The sequence below is a fragment of the Kogia breviceps genome, chromosome 3, assembly GCF_026419965.1.
Source record: "Kogia breviceps isolate mKogBre1 chromosome 3, mKogBre1 haplotype 1, whole genome shotgun sequence".
NCBI classification, from domain to species: Eukaryota; Metazoa; Chordata; class Mammalia; order Artiodactyla; family Physeteridae; genus Kogia; species Kogia breviceps.
Genome location: NC_081312.1, coordinates 169336767 through 169357041, shown reverse-complemented (window position 1 = coordinate 169357041; position 20275 = coordinate 169336767). Strand labels below are relative to the sequence as shown.

Below are 20275 nucleotides of genomic sequence, written 5' to 3'. Positions count from 1 at the left end.
GACATGCTGGAGCAAAACAGGAGCAAAAAACACTGAAGCTTGCAGGGGCCCCTTCCACTTAGTAAAGGCCCCATGTGTAAGAATGCAACCCAGAAAGAGAGCAGTGGTGCTCTCTACTTGGGCATCTGGAAATAATCTCAGAACTGGGTGTTATAGTGATTTCCTTCCATCTCTTCTGTTTTTACCTCAAATGGACAAGATGAAACTGTTTCCTGAGAAGTATCAAAATAGTTTTCCTCACGTCACAGAAATTTCCAGAAGTTTGTGACTTAGAAGTGGAATCTGCAGTGGGGGCAGTGGTATCAGAGCCCACCGCAGGAGTACAGGGGAGAGGCTGTCGTCCCATCAGCCTCCACTCTCATCCTTGATCACATACCACACAGCTTGTTTAGTTGTAGAACGAGTGACTCTAAATCGGAGGGAAATTCCACACACTATTAGGTTATACAGTGATTCATTCAGTATCTGTTGACAGCTGACAGTGTGGCCACCACTTGGCAGAGTGCAGTGCTATGGTAGGGACTGAGACACCAGGGTTCCTATCCTCATGTCATTTACGGTCCAGCAGTGTCTGGAGAAATACCTCATTTGTAAAGGGGCAGAAACTTGGTTTTGGTGAATTTGACTATCAGAAAGGGAGACAGTGCCCTTTGGATTTTACTGCCCTTCTATTTTCTATGTCTGTGTTTTTGCATCAATTTGTCCTCCTAGGACTCCAACTTAGACCAGTTATTTAGTGCATAGGGCCAAGAATCCAGCAGTAGTCTACAAAATGACTCCAATACCCACTGTTTGGCGGGTGAAGTAGTATAATCCACTGCATTCCTAGAGTTTTGCTTCTGCTCTGGCATCTGTGAGTGCTCTGTGAACTGCAAATTAGAAAAAAAAACAGAAAAAAATAATTAAAATCCCAATGAGGTTGTTCAAGTGTCTGGGTAGTCTGGGTCACATGGGTTCCAAATTCTGTTCTGAGCTATTTCACTGACTTATCAACATTGAGACACTGTGTCTTATGTCAACCTGGCCATTGTAAACCAAGGGTCCTTGTCAAACATGCGGTAAACATTCTATGGCAGAATCATGATAACTCCCTAAGAGGAATCATGATATCTCCTTAGTTTCCATCACTAATTGAGAAGAAAGAATATGAGGTTTAAATGCTGGCTGTAGCATTTACTAGCTGTATGGCCATGAGAACTTGGGCAAGTTAATATAACCTCTCTGAACTATTGCTTTAGTTCATTATCAGTAAACTGGGGCTAATAATATTTACCTTGTAGTGTTGTAGTGGTTAAATGATAAAGTCCCTGGTAGAGTGTCAACATGTACTGTGGGCACGTGGTGGCTGCTCCATGAACGGTAGCTGTGAATGGGCTAACAATTAGTGTTTTAGTGCAGTGAGGAGTCAGAGAGAAAGGGGACAAAGGGGAGACTTCATATTATTATGGAATGTGAAGGAATTCCTGATAAGGCATGATGAATGGACACATTTCTGAAGGAAGCCATTGAATCTCTTTCTCATTAGATTCTTTAAAATAAGACACTATCCATCTGTTGAAAGAGTTCACTATAGGGTGGATTACTTCCTGAGGTGCAGTTTGGGTTCTGGGAAATGTTTGTTAGCAGAGGAATTGCTATTGAAATTCACCCATGAACCCAGACCCTGACCCCTTCTCATAAGCTCATTGCTAATAATGGCCCTACCTTCCAGGTTGGTGATAGACCAGCTCACTGACCTTTGGCAGTTTTGTTTTCAAGTTTGATGGAAGCAGAGCTAGTACTGAAGCAGCAATTATAGTTCCTTTAAAAACAACCCAGATTGTCATGGAAACTGAAGGCAAAATGACAAAACTCCAAGGTTGGGGGGTATCCTTTGTTAAGTGCTTATGAAGGTATGTGAAAGGAACAGAAAGTTCAGGCCTGGAAAAATGACCGGATCTATCTAAGAGGAAGAAATGAAAGAATAGCGAACAACGCTCCTTGGGGAGGCTCCAAACAGCACTGTTGAAATCGTTGGCTCTGTGGAAGCATTTGATTAGAGAGTTTCAGTTACATTACCCCTCAGATTCATGCTGGGGTAAAAAAAAATCTTGTGTTACACTGAACTACTATATGATTAAACTGAGAATCTCTGGAGAAGAAATCAAAATGGTCAGCATACATGCTCCCTGGCTAGATTTTAAAACCCTTAAAAAAATTACCTGTCATTTCATCAAGGATTAAATAAGAATGTAGAGTGTTTCCTAAGTTTCAGTGAATTCAAACATTTTAGATTTTTTTTCTGTCTCTGTATAGGGAAGACATATCCCAGGTATTCAATGCTAAGTGTAGACTCCGTAGCATTATGAAACATAAAGTACTCTTATTTGTTAAAGTCTCCTTCAAAGCTTAAACATGTATCAGAGAACAAAATTAAACCTCTGTTTAAAAAGTATACCTTTGTTCAAAATGTTCCTTATAAAGACTCTACGCCTTTTAGAACTAATATCTGTAGAATTCTCCTACTGAAGCAATTTGTAAGAGCTGTAGGTTTTTAAGGTTTAACAAGGAAAGTACTATTGTAAATAATTTCAAGCCACACCTAGTTATCAGTGCCTAGTTAGAAAACTGGTGGGAAAGTGACCATTTATTCTTCTTTATGAGTAAAGTAAAAAAAGGATATGTCAGGATGAGGGGTGATGTTTTGGTGCTATTATGATATTTCCAGGGACAAATGATGGCCCAAATTCTGTTTTGTGACTCACTCTTTTTCTGCAAAGGGTTCTTGACCTGAGAGTGAGACTCAAGGCACAAAAACTAAATGTGAAACAAAGTACAGGACTCTTTATATCCGAGGATAACTAATGCTAGAAAAAAGCCACTCAAACGGAATTCACTTAAAAGTGAGGACCAAAATTTCATAGTAGACAATGTAAAACAGGTTTGACAGGTATGATTTTGTGTGTGTGTGTGTGTGTGTGTGTGTGTGTGTGTGTGTGGTACGCAGGCCTCTCACTGTTGTGGCCTCTCCCATTGCACAGCACAGGCTCCGGACGCGCAGGCTCAGTGGCCACGGCTCACGGGCCCAGCTGCTCCGCGGCATGTGGGATCTTCCCGGACCGGGGCACGAACCCGTGTCCCCTGCATCTGCAGGCGGACTCCCAATCACTGCGCCACCAGGGAAGCCCATGATTTTTGACAAATAAAATGCAAATTTAGAAAAATTCGTTTATTTTGTTTCATAATCAACAAAATGATCTTATAATGACAATTGTGCACTAAATCATTTGCTCAACCAAAAATAAATGGAGTGTTGATTTGAAGGATGTGATAGACTGTTACTTTAGTGGCCCTCAATGAACCAAGCTTCTTTTTATTTGTATCCCTGTGAGTCCCCTCACGCATTGATTCTGGGCTTGGCCGTGTGACTAACTTTGACCAATGGAACATTAGCAAGAGTGATGTAAGCGAAAGACTGGTTAGTCCTTGCACAATGGACCTTGTCTTCTTAGAATGCTTCTTTTTGGAAACCATCCATCATGCTGTGAGAAAGCATAAGCAACCATGTAAAGAAGCCTCCCTGGAGGAGAATCAAGGCCTCTAGCCAAGTCCAGCTGGGCTCCCAGCCTGTAGCAAGTACCAATTTCCAGCCATTTATGTGAGTCCATTTTAGATCTTATAGGCATCCAACTCCAAGCCAACAACATGTGAAGCCTAATAACCTCCTGATCAACCCACAGAGTTGTAAGAAGTCATAATAAATTGTGAGAAGCCATTAAGTTTGGGGTGGTGTGTTATGTAGCAATAGATAGCTAAAACAGAAACGATTACCTCAAAGTGGGGTCCTGCTACCACATGTGGCATTGATTTTGAGTCTGGTGGAAGAATGGAGAAATTTGGAGAAATGACAAAGAGACTGTTAGTGGAGACTTAAGGGAAGTGAGGAACATCCTACTAGAAGCTGAAGGAAAGAGAACCCGAGTTATATATTGGTAGAACAATTAGCAAAACTATTTGCCTGTGGAAATATTCAAAATAAATAGAAAGGGTACCTTATGAACTTGGGATCTGGCTAAGGGGATTTCTGGACAGTATGTTGAAAGTGAAATCTGGCTCTTTTTAGATGCCTATGGTAAAGTCCAGGAAGAGCCAGTTGAGGCAAAGAAGGAACTGTTTAGATTTCAAGCAGAATTTAGAAGAACTAAAAAGGCACTAGAACTTGTGGGTTAGATAATAAAATTGCTTCCATCCTTAGTCTCTCCAAGAAAAAGGTTTCTCAAAGTAAAAAATGGCCTTGGTTTGAGGATGAAATACAGGATGTTATTAGTAAAATATGACCTCCGGGTCAATGTCTCTGTTAAGGCATCAGAAAGATTTAAGGACTATCTCAATGATCCTCTCAGCTAGACAAGAAGACTTCTAAGAATCTTAAAAGTACCATGTGAAGCAGAAGAGCTACCAGATCATCCAATAGCACTGTGAGAAATGTTACATTGTTATTGTTTTAAATCTTTAAATGTATGGGTGGTTTGTTAGGCAACAATAGATAAGCCAAACAGGGAGCTAATGATTTTTATTTTTTTTAATTTTTATTTTTTTTAACAAGATTAGAACACCTGGTTTATTGGGAAAAATTCATAATGAAAACTGCAACTGCTTGTTTTTACAACTTACAAGATAATAATCTGATACATAAAATGAATTGGTTTTCATTACATAAGTACAATTTTTTTAAAAAAATCCATATGATATATCATATTTGCCATTCAGAGAAATCCCACATCCCTGAATTCTCCTGTTGCATGTTTTACCTCAGATATTTTAAATCTGTTTACCAAGGGAAACCAGGTTTTTAACTGTATTTGAGTTTTTGCTTACAGCTGCAATCTATCAGAAACTGTGTCTACATGATTAGAGCCTGGTCAAGCCTAAGATGAAAAATTCAAGGCATTTCTTCTCTTTAGGCTGTTTTAATGTTACTTTTGGGATGGGAATGGCCCTCCTAATGGTTTACTGAACAACCTAATCCTACCTAGATGTTAGGACGAGTTAGACCAGTCCATCTTTTAATCCAGTCTACCCTAGTCTAGAACATACAGACACCAAACAGAGCAGAATTATTAGTAGCACTTTACCACACCCCAACCCTACAAACCACTTTAAAAGAAAAAATTTCATCTTAAGATTTCACTACTTAAGGAGGTCTTACTACTGCAACAGGCTTTGGCCATGAAAGAATACTTTCCTAGATGCCATATCAAGTTAATGGGAAGCTTAGCCCCAAATCAATTATTCATGATGTTAATTAGAAATTCTCACAAATGATATGCATTTAGGAAACGATTTTGCTTCTTTAAATAGCTGAAGGCTTGAAAAAGTATTTATTTTTTGCAGTTCTTTTAGAATATTTGGTCACTGGCAATTTTTACCCATATCTTCCTCTCTCCTTAGTCCTTTATAGACCCAGTTCATTCCATCTGGGAGAAACAGAAACCTGATCAGATTACTCAAATCTTTGAAGCCTTCTCATTTTTACCTTATAAATTATGTGGTTAGTTTCATTCTCATATTCTTCTACAAATGCAATATAAATGGCATGGCTAGATAAAAGGAAACACTGGCATATTAGTAATTAGGTCATTAGTTAAAAGAAGTAAGTCTTGTTTAACTCTACAAATCATAGATAAAAGATGAATATGAAACTCTATAACTGTTTAAGAAATATTCTCTCCCAAAGTATTTTAGCATTTTGACTGTAGTTTAATGATATGAACGCTGCCCCAAACATAGGCTCAGAGTGTTCCGGGGGAAACAGTTTCTGTCTCTGGAATCCATCTCAGCAGCAGTGACGTTCTTCAGCTCATTCCCCACCTTAGGGAGACGTGTAGAAGTACCTGGGCTTGGCATTGCCCAGCAGGTCATCTGCATAGTTGGGGAGGCAACAGAAGAAGGCACAGCCAATCAGGATAATCGTGGCCGCCCACCCAAAGCCGTAGGCCCAGCTATAGATGTAAGTGACATCAGAGTTGCTATTAAAGATAAACTGCTGGTTGTACTTCACAGGGTAAATTACCAGGCAGATGATCTGGAACACAGCAGCCAGGGCCAGGAGGCCTCCAATCATCCTCAGGAAGACAAGCATTTGGGATCCGCAGAGGGCAAAGAAAGAGGGGATGAAACATCACCCGGATGATGAAGCCACAGATGAGCGTGGCGGCAGCTGCCCTTCCCCACGCATAGTTCATGAGGCTGTCGCAGTTGTCCGGTGAGGTACACCGCTGGCCACAGGGAGGACTCCTGGCTGGCACCGTCCACCTGCAGCCATACGCTGCCGGCCAACGCGATGATGTCAAAAATGATGGCGCTGAACAAAAGCAGGGGCAGGATCCACCTGCAGCGCTCGCAGGCCAGGCCGCAGGCCAGCATCTTGACGGTGGTGGTGGAGAGGAGAGGAGTGCGTGGGGCTCGGACGCCGGCGGAGAGTGACCCTCGAGCGCCGGCAGCGCGACAAAAGGGAGGAGGCCGCGGGGAGGCGGCTCCTGGAGGACGCGGCTCGGGGCTGGCCGCGGGGGCGAGGCGCCCGCCCCACCTAGCAGATTTTTAGATGCACTTGTATAATGGTAGGATAAAATATCTTTGACTTCACATTTGACTTTTGATGTAATCAGAAAAAGGGCTGTTTTTGCAAAAATATTCAAAAAATTTATTTAATTTTTCCACGTGCTTTGTATCTTTTATGTCATCATCTTTGTTTATTTTCTCTTCTTCAGTTGTTAACTGGTCAAATATCCCCATTTACTATTATTATTTTTTAAAATAAATTTATTTATTTTTATTTTTGGCTGAGGTGGGTCCTCATTGCTGCGCGCCGGCTTTCTCTAGTTGCGGTGAGCGGGGGCTACTCTTCGTTGTGGTGCGTGGGCTTCTCATTGTGGGGGCTTCTCTTGTTGCGGAGCACGGGCTCTAGGCGTGCAGGCTTCAGTAGTTGTGACACGCAGGCTCAGTAGTTGTGGCTCACGGGCTCTAGAGCGCAGGCTCAGTAGTTGTGGCACACAGGCTTAGTTGCTCTGCAGCATGTGGGACCTTCCCGGACCAGAGATTGAACCCATGTCCCCTGCATTGGCAGGCAGATTCTCAACCACTGTGCCACCAGGGAAGCCCCCCCATTTATTATTGTCTTGACATATATTTCAAGCAGTTCTGCAATATTGCTTTCATGAACTTCATGAAATCCTGCATCTTTTGTAATATTTACAAGTTCTTTTCACTTCTTCTATATTTGAATTTATTATCTGCTATAATGTTGGTAGGATGGATACTAATGTCTTGAAAGAAAGGGTCTTTGGTTGGACATTATTATTATTATTATTTTTTTTTCACTTCTCCAAGGCCAGGAGCAGTATTATTATTATTTTTTGCGGTACACGGGCCTCTCACTGTTGTGGCCTCTCCCATTGCAGAGCACAGCCTCCGGACGCGCAGGCTCAGCGGCCGTGGCTCACGGGCCCAGCCACTCTGTGGCATGTGGGATCTTCCCAGACCAGGGCACGAACCCGTGTCCCCTGCATTGGCAGGCGGACTCTCAACCACTGCGCCACCAGGGAAGCCCTGGACATTAATTTTGTAAGTAGTCAGTTTATTAATGAATAGGTTTGCTTTAAGATGACTTTGCTTCTCTTAAATAACCCAAGCAATGGAGTCTCATATAATGAGAGGCCCCCTATACCACTCTATTTATAGCCAAACAGGCCCTAGTACCAGACAATGCTTGACTCTCTGGCAAAACTGAGTTGAAGCATGTGATTTCAGCTCACGGTCTAAGAGGATCAGCTACGTTTTATCCTGAATCTAAATCTTGGCACAAGCCTCTCAGATATAACTTCGGGGAGGGAGAAAACTAGAGAGAAGTCTGGATCCCCTGGCCCATTTTAGCATGCCATTAGAGGTGGAAGAGGTGGAGAAAAGAAATGAATGCTCTGAGAAGACAGCTTCTGCATAGTCTACAGGCGGAGGCTGATGAGAGAGGTCTGCCCACCTGTCTTGTCCTTAAGGCACCATCAACCTGCTCACTGGCAGATAGGACCTGATGAATGTCCTGGGCTCTCACCACTAAAGTTAGTAAATCCTCATCTCTTGTGAGAGGATGGAGGAAGGAGAGGGTAGGGAAATAGAAAAGCAGGAAAAGAGGGCTGGAGATTCCCATCCCTGTACAGTGTCCATCTTACTGGAGAGAATCTACCCATTAGGTGATGGGAGGTTGGAAAGTCACAAAGCAGAGAAGGGAGGTAGGTGTTATACTCTGAGAGCAGATCACTCGCTATTTCTCTCTTAATTTTCCCCAGTGGAAAGGAGATAAGAGAGCTGAGTAAAGGAAGCCACACTTCTGGGCAGAATTGCTTTAGCCACAGACTGATAGAAGCTGGTCACGGGAATGAGCTCTCATGCAAGTTGAAGTTCAGAACTTATTGCTGAAAAAAGCTGTAAGATTTTTTTTACAGCCAATTTCCCCCAAAGTGTGTTACTAGAAATAGAAGAGAGTTGACTCCAAGGAAGGATTGAAGTGGAGTGAGAAGCTCTTGAGTGAAGATCTGGAGATTCGTGCAAGATTAAGCTGAGATTGAGAAGAGAAAGACAGAAGGGAACCTATTGTACTTGGAATCGGTTTCTTTAAAAAAACGATTTCAGAAGCGTTATCTGCTCCTATTGTTAAGTGTTAAGCTTAGTTATTCCCACAAAGAACTCATTTTTTGTAAATAATGAGTAGAACATTTATAGCTATATTATATTATAGCTATAATCCACCCCCAAAGCCCACATTTTTTAGTTCGAACACAAAAATTAAATACATGATAAGGGAACATTTAAATTGAATAAATAGTTTTAGTGTTGGATTATCTTTCAGCTGAAGTTGTACATTTATAGATGCAGAACATACATATTCATTCATTCATGTAACTCAATAGTGCCTGCTCACTGCTACTCACTACATGTAGTGCTCACATTAACGCAGGTTTGGAAAACTTATTTTTAAAGGCTATAATGTATAAAGTGGGGTCACTGGCAGTAAGTTATAATTTTTTTTTTTTTTTTTTTTTTTGCGGTACGCGAGCCTCTCACTGCTGTAGCCTCTCCCGTTGCGGAGCACAGGCTCCGGACGCGCAGGCTCAGAGGCCATGGCTCACGGGCCCAGCCGCTCCGCGGCATGTGGGATCTTCCCGGACCGGGGCACGAACCCGCGTCCCCTGCATCGGCAGGCGGACTCTCATCCACTGCGCCACCAGGGAAGCCCTATAATATTTTTAAGTGGAACAAAATCAGTAATGGAAAATTTGGAAAAAGCAGATATTTTTCTGCAAAGTACTTTACCTTAGGGGTAGAAGTTGCTGAGATACTGATCACATTATGCCTTTGCAATAAGAGCACAGATAGAAAGGTTAATAACTGCAGAATGCAAGTGAAAAAATCACTTAGGGAGTAAAAAGACTCTAATTGTGATGGCTTTGGGGTTTTGCTATAAATGAATCTGTTGGACTTCTTCCTGATGCCAAAAAAAGGGCTGCAATCTAGTTTTATGTATGTTTCAGAGCCATATTTATTAACCCTTTTCATGCAGTGCTTTCACAGTGAACATAAGACTACCTGAAATCCAAACTTTCTATTCATTTCTCAGTGGTCATCACAATGTCCCACCAAGCCAAAATCCTATGAGATCCTTCCTCTGGAATAAAAGCCTGTTTCTCCAGCAAGCTTTTCAACAGGATTTGAACTCTTCTATGCAGCTGGCAAAAACATTGAACCAGCAAATTGAAAACACCCAATGGTTTATATGTCTGTGTTTAAATAAAATTTCCCATGCATGCTATTCTATCAGTTTTATACATTCCCGGAGCAGGAACTGATAAGCTGAGGTAACAGGCAAGGGCTGAGAGGTGAAAATTGGTCCAGGATGCACAGTTTGTGAATTTACAGTCTGTTGAGTGGGCCCAGCTGTATGTCCTCTCTTCAGCAGGAGGGCTCTTCCCTTTTAAGAACTTCGTTCCACTCCACCCACCATGGTTTCTACCACCCTCCCCACAAGACTTCACTTCCTATGGGAAAGAACCACTTGTTGATAACATCTCAGGGAGAGTCAGAGCGGCTTTAGGAAAATCACACAGATACCCTCTCTCCACTCCTCCTCCTCAACTGTGGCTTATTGTTTTCATTTCCTTCCAAGGACACTGATGTGAAAGGAAATGATGTGAAGGAAATGATGTGACACTAATGTCAATGAAACCCACATTGCTCTCAGTCTGAGGGTTGGTTACACTCTGAAATAGAAAGGGGAACTTGGCTTCTCAGAGGCTCATTTGAGACCCAGAGCGCTGAATTTTAACCTGGTCAGTTACTTGGACATTTAAATGAAGTTGTTTCAGAGGATGTTGATCGAGGTTTTCGAGCCATCCTCTCCCAGGTAAAGGCTATGTCTTCGAAGGCAAGCCTTTCTCTCCCCAACTTATCAATGGCACCAATTTGACTTTTGGTGGATGTACCCCCCCCAAGAGGGAGGGGGTCTCTGTTTTAGTCACTGCTGTATCCCCAGGGCCTAGAATAGTGCCTGACACATGGTAGTTGAAAGGTAAATGTTGAAAGTTATTTGTTGAAATGTACGTGTTGATTGATGATATTAGAGTGTCAAGATGCTCAATCCATGCCTAGCATTTCCATTTAGCATCTAAAAACTTACACAAAAGGGTGTTGGGAATTTGGTTTGACGTACTTAAAATTACAACAGGAATTCTTACAGCCTCAGCTCAATTACTTGAAAAATCAACTAGTCTCTCTGTTTCTGTTTTGTCAACTGTGAAAAGGGGTCTGGCCAAGTCTTCATTGTGACAGTAGAGTGAGGCAGTAAGCAGGGTTCCTAAAACCTAACAGAGAGCCATGCATTCCTGCGGGGTGCTTGTCAACCCCAAATTTAGCTCATTCTTTTTCTGAATGCGGGTGCATAAAATGGCATAGATTAAGATGTCTGTCAAGAGTTAAGCCTCCTTATTTTTATCTTCTCTTGATAGAATTGTCATGGATTCAGCACTGTAAGGGTCTTTTAGGCTAAATATTAGTCCCCAAATTGGATGAATTGGAACTATCAATATTATAGACAATACCTACATGTCCTAAACCTGCCTCCTGAAAATGTACCCTGCATGAATGTGGGGAAGAATAACGTATGTCGCATCTCAGCATCCCATAACCTTCCTTTTATAGAACAAGATTCCCACAGAGTTTTAACACACAAAGTTGTCTCTTAAGAAGAAGGCCCTATTTGGGAGCCAGGGGACACCAGGCAGGGATTCCTGACCCCAAGCCCCATTCCCAGCACCCCCAGCTCCCTGTAGCTGTGTGATCGCAGGCAAGGCTTTTAACCCCTTGGGACTCCAGCTTCTTTATCTGTGAAATAACATTGGCTTCCTGCCTTCCAAGGGAACCAGAAGGAAGAATGAGTTAATATTTACATAGCACATTGAGATCCTCCAAGAAAGACACCGTACAACTGGGAAATATGATATAATGGGAAGAACATCCTTTATTTTTAACTTGTTGTTCTCTGGTCAGCCTTTCTGGGCCTGTTCCATATGTACAATATTAAAATAACAGGCAAAAGTGAAAGAACGTTCTGAACCTAATTCAGGTAGGATAACTCTGAATTGTAGCTGCTGGAGTCTTTGTTTGTTCATTTGTTAACTTTGGGGAGTCCAGAGACTCAGCTAGTGGTTATTTCCCCAGTTTCTGAAGGTGTAATTGGAATAGACATAGTTGACAAGGGGAAGGATCCCCACATTTGGTCTCTGGCCCATTGATGGCCACTATGGTAGGAAGGGCTAAGTAGACGCCCCTAGGGTTTCCTTTCATATCAAGAGAGTAAATCAGAAACAGTACTGCATCCCTGGGAGGAGTGCAAAAGTTAATGTTGCCATCAAAGACTTGAAAGAAGTCTGGGTGATGATATGTAGTGTAGGCCCTGACAGTTTTTTGTTTGTTTGTTTATTTTTCGTAGTGTAAGTGCCTGATTTAAGCTTTGATTGCCAAGGCATCCTCTTCAAAATCAGCTATCTTGAATAAACACAATGCCAGCCGCAAGACTAGATAAAAAGCCAGGCTGTCCCTACTCCAACCCACCAGCTCCTTTGTTAGAGATCCTGGTTGATTTCGATAACTGACCATCTGGGCTCCTGGTTTTCCTCTTCTTGTGCTTTAGGTTCCTGGTCTTACCTTTTATTTATTTATCTTGAATTTTTGAATTTTTTTTGCGGTACGCAGGCCTCTCACTGTTGTGGCCTCTCCCGTTGCGGAGCACAGGCTCCGGACGCGCAGGCTCAGCAGCCATGGCTCACGGGCCCAGCCGCTCCGCGGCACGTGGCATCTTCCCGGACCGGGGCACGAACCCGTGTCCCCTGCATCGGCAGGCGGACTCTCAACCACTGCGCCACCAGGGAAGCCCTTGAATTTTTGAATTTTATTTTACTTATTTTTTTATATAGCAGGTTCTTATTAGTCCTGCTCTTACATTTTAAACTCACCAATAAATAGTGAGCCTGCAAAATCCTAGGCAGCCCACCCTCAACCCCAATAAAAGCAGAACTCCAGGGACTTCCCTGGTGGTCCGGTGGGTAAGACTCCGCGCTCCCAATGCAGGGGGCCCAGGTTCCATCCCCGGTCAGGGAACTAGATCCCACATGCTGCAACTAAAGATTCGCATGCCAAAACTAAAAAAAGAAACCCCGCATGACGCAACGAAGATCCCGTGTGCCACAACCAAGACCTGGCGCAGCTAGCTAAATAAATAGATAAATAGATAGATGGTTAGATAACAGAACTCCAGGCCTGTGTTCTCTCTCTCTACCTGTGACTTTGCTCTATGACCCTATGTGTACCATGTAATTTCTAGGACTTGAAAGTAATAAAATTTTCTTTGTTTTCAAAGTTTCCTATTAGTTATTGATGAGGGCATCTTACAGTTATAATAAGAACCACAAGGGCTGGTCCAGCCACAATATTAGTTATCTATAGGCTGAAAGCTGCACAAAACATGACACTTATCACATCTCCATTGAACTCACCAGTTTGACCTGTGCAAAAGTCACACTGATCTTTTTTTTTTTTTTTTTTTAAATGCAGTAACGTCTCAACCTTTATTGGCCTCCTGCTCCCCAGGGCACCCTGCTAACTCAATGCCTCAGAACTTTGATGTCTGAGGTCTCAGACACCACTTTGCCATCCACGAGCCTGAGGGTGGTGGTCTTCTGGATGGTTTGCATGGAGTTGCTGCTGTCCACGGCGTCACCAAGATTGAAGTCCTCCCCGTCTTCCAGCAGGCGGTGGTAAGTGTTGATCTCAGCCTCCAGCTTGACCTTGATGTTCAGCAGGGTCTCGTACTCCTGGGTCTGGCGTTGCCCCTCTGCCCGGCTCTGGGCCAGCCCCGACTCCAGGTGCAGGAGGACCCCATTGAGCTGTTCCATCTGCATGGCATAGCAGGCCTCCACTTCCCTCAGGCTGTTCTCCAAGCTGGCCTTCAGATTTCTCATGGAGTCCAGGTCGATCTCCAGGGACTGGATGGTGCGTTTCAGCTCCGTGAGTGTCATCTCAGCAGCTCCTATCTCAGCGGTCTGCAAGGTGACCCCTGTGGTGCTCTCCTCAGTCTGCTGGGACCAGTACTTGTCCAGCTCCTCTCGGTTCTTCTGAGCCAGCTCGTCATACTGGGCCCGGGTGTCTGCCATGATCTTGCTGAGGTCCTGAGCTTTGGGGGCATCCAACTCCACGGTCAACCCAGAGTTGGCAATCTGGTTTTGTAGACCCTTTACTTTCTCCTCGCGGTTCTTCTTCATGAACAGCAGCTCCTCCTTGAGAGCCTCAATCTCAGTCTCCAGCTGCAGCCGGCTGACGTTGGTGTCATCAATGATCTTGCGGAGCCCATGGATGTCACTCTCCACAGACTGGTGCATGGCCAGCTCTGTCTCATACTTGACTCTGAAGTCATCAGCAGCAAGATGGGCATTATCAATCCGCGGAACGGTGCGGGCATTGTCCACAGAACTTGCAAAAATCTGAGCCCTCAGGTCCTCGATGGTCTTCAAGTAGTGCCCCCAGTCTCTGACCTGGGGTCCCTTCTTCTCCAGGTGTTCCTGGATTTTGTTCTCCAGTCTCCTATTATTGGCCTCCAGGCTCCTCACCCTCTCCAGGTAGGAGGCCAGGCAGTCATTCAGGTCTTGCATGGTCTCCTTCTCGCCCTGGATGCCCCCTACACCCACCAGACCCCTGGCCATCCCGGCGCCCAGGTTCCCGGACCCCCAGCCGCCCCGGACGCTGGTGGAGCGGGACACGGAGATCCAGAGGCCCGAGCCCCCGGCGCCTGCATAGACGCTGGCAGTGCTGCTGACCGGTCGGACCCGGTGGCCAGGTGGCTGCATGGAGCCCACGGACCAGTAGCTGGAGAAGGTGGACTGGGCGCTGAAGCTCACGTTTGTTCCGCGAGGAAAGAGCGAGGCCAGGACTCAGGTGCTGGGCCGTGGAGTGTGTCACACTGATCTTGAAGAATGAGTGATGCCTACTATAAACTTAATGAAGTGGTGACTAAAACTCCACCTGCTGCCCCAGATGTAGTATCTTTCCTGGAGCAAATTGACATGTTCTTGAGCACTTGCTTTGCAGCTACTGACCTGGTGTATGCCCTTTTCTCTATACCAAGTTGTAAAGGCCACCAGAAACAGTTTGCTTTTACTTGTCAGGGCTAACAGTGCACTTTCACAGTTTTGCCTCCCGGCTATACCAGTTCTACTTTCTGTCATATTATTCTGGACAGATCTGGATTATCTTGACATTCCACAAAACATCATACTCCAAGCTCACTGATGACATTATGATGATTAGATTTGATGTTCATAAAGTAGCAGATACTTTAGAGGCCTTAGTAATGTGTCTGTAAATTAGAAGGTGGGAGATAGGTCCCACAAAACATAATACATATTCATTGAAAAAAAATCCCCTTATAAGAGGACTCAAACTCAAGCTCAGTGTAGTTCAAACCCCTGTTGTTCAGGGGTCAACTGTATATATCACATTTGAATGTGCTACTTGGACCCACCTATAGAATCAACTATAAGCCTGGTTTACAGATCGTTCTGTCTTGTATGCTAGTATCACTCAGTGCCTGCCACTCAGGGTTGATGCTGAAGGACGCTAGTGAGGGAAAACATTCCCATGGGTAGAACTCTGAGCAACATACTTAGTCGTACACAATGTCCAGACTGAGAGATGGCCAGTAGTACAGATGGATACCAACCCTGGGGCAGTTGATAGCGGTTTGATTGGATACGTGTTAGGCATCACCAGAAAAGCAGATGAATATATATATTATATGATTATATATATATATATAATATTATATGTGTCACCAATACGAGATATATGTATATATATTAGAATATATAATATATATGTTAGGATATATCTACATTTATATATATTTAGAATACAGGCATATATTGTTTCATTATGCTTCACTTTACTGTGCTTTACAGATATTATGTCTTTTTGCAAATTGAAGGTTTGTGGCAACCCTGTGTTGAGCAAGTCTATCTGTGCGATTTTTCGAACAGTATTTGCTCACTTCGTGTTTCTGAACTTACCTTACTAAGGCTCACCCTGCTGACACCAGTGCTGAGGGCTTTCTATGTCAGCACCAGAGATCAATACTGATGCCCTGGTGGCAGGTTGACTGCACTGGACCTCTTCCATCTTGGAGGGAGCAGAGACTTGTCCTCACTGGAGTAGATACATTCTAGGTGTGGATGTGCCTTCCCTGCCCTACAATGCTTCTGCCAGAAGCACTATCTATGGACCAAAGAACACCTTATTCACTGTCATGGTACTTTCCGTAGCATTGCTTCTGATCAGTGACTTCCATAGCATCTCTTCTCTCACAGCAAAGCGAATGCAGCAGTGGGGTCTTGGCCATGCAATTAAGTGGTCTAGCCATGTACTACATCACCTAGAAGCAACTGAGCGAATTTTGAAAGCTTACTGATACAGTGTAATGGCTTTTGAAGACTCAGTTCCTGTGTCAGATGGGAGTCAACATCCTGAAAGGATGGGGTGCTATCTTAAAGGATATTGTAAATGCTGTGAAGGATATTGTACACGTTTGAAACAGAGAACATATATGGTGCTATCTCCCCCGTAGCCAGAATATACGGGTCTTGGAATCCAGGGGTGGAAGTGGCTTGTTTGCCACTGAACCCATAGATTCAGTCATAGAGTTTTTGCTTCCCATCCCGACTACCTTGAGCTCTGCTTGTTTGGAGTTCTTAGTCCCCAAAGAGGAGCTGCTCACCAGGGGACTCTCACACCCAGGGCTCCAGATGAAGAACCCCAATCAGCGAGGCCCTCTGCTAGACTTTACAGAGAAAAAGAGCATGACTGTGTCTGTGAAGAGTCCAGGAGAAGGACAACCTCTCAAAGGCCCTCATGTCTGGAAAATACATTCTGGGCAGTATTGGAAGAGTTTTGATTCTGTCAAGTTTATACAACAAGAGAGACATCAGCCGTGCATACTGATTTTTATTTATTTGTTCATCTAAATGGAAAGAAAAGTCAGGGTTTTAAGGTCTATAGAAATGGACAAATGTTTTCCAGGCCTCCGAAGCACTTGAAGATACAATTAAAAAGAAAAATTTCCTTATTGTCTTCTCTGCATAAGTTATAGCACTAACTTAAAATAAACTTAATAACTTATAGAGCAGGGCTGCTGGTTAAAACAAAATTAATGTTAGTCCAATTACACCCTCATTTAATCATCACTGGTGATTCTGCGAAGGTTATTATTGTTCATATACTCTACTTACTTCTTGATAAAGGGCCCACTCATGCCTTTAAAACATTGATTGTTTTGTCCATATTTTAATGCTGTAGTTAAGTGCATGGACTCTGGAATTTGATGCTGGGGTTTGAATCCTGGCTCAGTCACTTTCTAGCTCTGTGATCTTAGTAAGTCAATTAACCTCTCTGTTCTTAAGTCCCTTATCTCTAAAATGAGGATGATAGCAGTACCTGCTTTTTCTTAAGTTAATTTTTAAAAATTGGAGTATAGTTGATTTACAGTGTTGTGTTAGTTTCTGCTGTACAGCAAAGTGAGTCAGTTATACATACACATATATCCACTCTTTTTTAGATTCTGTTCCCATATAGGTCATTACAGAGTGGTGAATAGAGTTCCCTGCGCTATGCAGTAGGTTCTTACTAGTTATCTAGTCTATATAAGCAGTACCTACTTCAAAGTGTTGTTTGGAGCATTACAATATGCAAAGTCCTTACAATGGTGCTTGGCCCATAGTAAGCGATGAATAAATGTTAGCAGTTGTTAATATTATAATTTGGCAATGCTTGCTCTAGGTCGGCTTGCCAGGAATATAAACCCTTTTATATCCTCTCTCCCTTTTTCTCTAGCAAAGCTGCAGAACACCTGCTAAATAACTTATGGATTGAATTGTGTCCCCTGTTCCCGCCCCCTCCTCCCTGCCCTACATTTATATCTTAAAGCCTTAACCACCAGTGAGACTGTATTTGGAGATAGGACCTTTAGGGAAGTAATTAATGTTAAATGAGTTCACAAGGGTGGTGATCTAATCTGATAGGACTGGTGTCCTTACAAGAGGAGGACGAGACACCAGAGATTTCTCTCCCTCTGCAGGTACACAGAAGGAAGGCCGTGTGAGGGCACAGAGGGGAGGCGGCCGTCTACTAGCCTGGAAGAGCAACCATACCAGAAACCAATCCTGCTGACACCTTGATCTTGGACTTCCAGCCTCCAGAGCTGTGAGAAATGAGCAGTCCTGAAGTACGACATCTGATGCCATCCTCCAATACCATTTCCCCATCGTGGGAAAGTCTGGTACTTACCATGGGGGGCGGGGTCTTTGTGAGGAGTCATATACCATCGGGACTGCTGTCCACTTGTTTCCCTCAATATAAGTACTTTTTCTACAAAATTAATTGAGGCCTCAGGCTGCCTACTAGCTATGCAGGGGTTAGTTATTATTTGTGAGGAGCTCTTACTCTTATTTCTTTCTTCTTTTAGGCCCATCACAGATGATTTTGTAGGAATAAGAATTTGGTCCATTGAGTCACTGATCAGATTCTGGATTAGTGTGACCTCATGTCGGCTGGAGCCTTCCATTCTCTCAGGAACTGGGCAGCACAGGCTGGAGTCCTGGTCATTCCACTTCTTGGGATGCCAGAGCCCTCCCTAAGATGTCTTCTGGTTCCCTGAGGCTGCCCTCTTCACAAACTCTTCCTCCCCATTCCTTGTCCCACACTGGCTGGATCTGTGCCCCAGAGTTGCCTTTCAAAAACTTCAGTCACAAGAAGCACTCACGAATTTAGTTGTCCTAACCGAAGATTCAGGGATCACAGTAAGAAAATTTGGGGATCACGGGAGGTGAGGCCCAGCCTTGGAATTTTATCTCCTGCTTCTCTACAGTCTTTTCTCTTTACCTTTCCTTCCAGAATTCCCTAAGAACTCTTCCCTTCAGTACAGAGAAGAATTCAGCTGGATTCTAAGATTTACAATTGCAGATACCCTGGTTAATATGCTTGCAGAAGTTTTGATTATAAATTTATTATAAATATATATTATATAATATGTATGACATATGCATGATATGTATATTATATGCATATTATGTATGTGTATTGCCTATATAAAATATTACATATTTATAAATAATATCCTTTTTTCTTCTTACTACATTAGGAACAATTAAGGCAATTTGGAGATAAAAGGAACCGCTGAGTTTAGGAGTAAAGATTTAACTGGAGTTTGGCTCTCCTCACAGCCACTCATTGACTTGTGAAAAGCTGTTTGGAATTTACTTCTGAATTTATTTCTCAGGTGAAGGATATTCAGAATCTGAATGTAGGAATGACGTAAAACATGAAAGCATGTAACTGTAGGAAAATCAGAGCAGTCTGGCTTTGGCTTTTCAAATCTTTAAGGCTTTCCTAAGAGCATTATTAAAAAATAAGGGGGGGTGGGGAGAGAGAGAGAGAATGAATGAATCCAGAAAAGTTTGTTATATCACATTGAATTTCCTAGTTGACCTCTGCGATGGTAAAGTTAGATTTCTATGTATTTGACTCCAAATGAACTACAGAAAATGCAAAAACGTATACAGCGTAATCATGGTAATTGACAGCGATCATTCTAAGATGCCACATCTGGAACAGGCTTTGAGCCTGGAAAGCTTCGACCAGTCGGTCCTCGGGGCGCTGCAAGAGGGCTGGGCCGCCGCTCCCAGCCCTGGCTTTTCCGCGGATCCCTGCGCTCCCAAACACCGCGCCTGGCCCGGAGCTACGGGTCCAGCGCCCCGCGCGTCTCCCGTGCTTCGCGCGCCCTTGGCCCGCGTCCCGCCTCCGCCCCGCCCGCCGCCGCCCACGCCCACGCCCACGCCCCAGCCGCCGCCCACGCCCCAGCCGCGAGGGGCAGGAGGAGGCGGCGGTCGGCCCTCCCCGTGCCCTTTTTAAAGCGTCACGGGCGAGGGCCAGCGGCTGATCCTGGCGGCGGAGGGAGCGGCGCGCCGAGTGCCCAGGGCTGCGCTTCCCCGGCCGGAGGGGCGGCGCCGTGGGCCGGGCGCTCCGGGCTCCCCGACGCCACCGGCGCTCCAGCTCCGCCCCGGGCCTCCCCGCCATGCGCCCCGGCTAGTGCGCCTCGGGCGCAGCGCCCACCCGGCCGGTCCCGCCGCTCGCCCCGCCGCCGGCATGCTGCGCTCGCTGCTGCTCGCCGCGCTCTGCCTGGCCGGCCGGCTGGGGACCTCCCGCAGCTGCCAGCTGCCCTCGGAGTGGAGACCCCTGAGCGAGGGCTGCCGCGCCGAGCTGGCCGAGATCATCGTGTACGCCAAGGTGCTGGCGCTGCACCAAGAGGTGCACAGCCTGTACAACTACCTGCCCTGGCAGTACGAGGCCGGCGAGGCGGGGCTCTTCTACTCGGCCGAGATCGAGATGCTGTGCGACCAGGCGTGGGGCAGCATGCTCGAGGTGCCCGCGGGCTCCAGGCTCAACCTCACCGGCCTGGGCTACTTCTCCTGTCACTCGCACACCGTGGTCCAGGATTACTCCTATTTCTTCTTCCTCAGGTGAGCCCGCCACCTCCCGCCCCACACAACCCCCTCGGCCATTTGCGTGTGACCAACCGAGGTCACCTTTATTCGGAGCCGGATCAGGACCTCCCACGGGATCCTGGCCGTGCGTGCGATGTTAGATGCTG

The 20275-nt window shown here is 44.7% G+C and overlaps 1 protein-coding gene and 2 pseudogenes across 1 annotated transcript in view; 1 reads left to right on the top strand and 2 right to left on the bottom strand.

Annotated features, from left to right (window-relative positions):
* Nucleotides 1-5716: 5716 nt before the first annotated feature.
* LOC131752399 (p53 apoptosis effector related to PMP-22 pseudogene) lies at nt 5717-6405 on the bottom strand (annotated as a pseudogene).
* A 6782-nt stretch (nt 6406-13187) lies between these two features.
* LOC131752918 (keratin, type I cytoskeletal 18 pseudogene) lies at nt 13188-17891 on the bottom strand (annotated as a pseudogene).
* A 1614-nt stretch (nt 17892-19505) lies between these two features.
* Nucleotides 19506-20275, top strand: part of LOC131752394 (coiled-coil domain-containing protein 3-like) — a 101209-nt gene continuing 100439 nt past the window's right edge. The window contains exon 1 of the mRNA XM_059056724.2: nt 19506-20144. Within this exon, the coding sequence (XP_058912707.1) occupies nt 19771-20144 (374 nt within the window). The 5' untranslated portion in view covers nt 19506-19770. The remainder of the gene's footprint in view (nt 20145-20275) is intronic.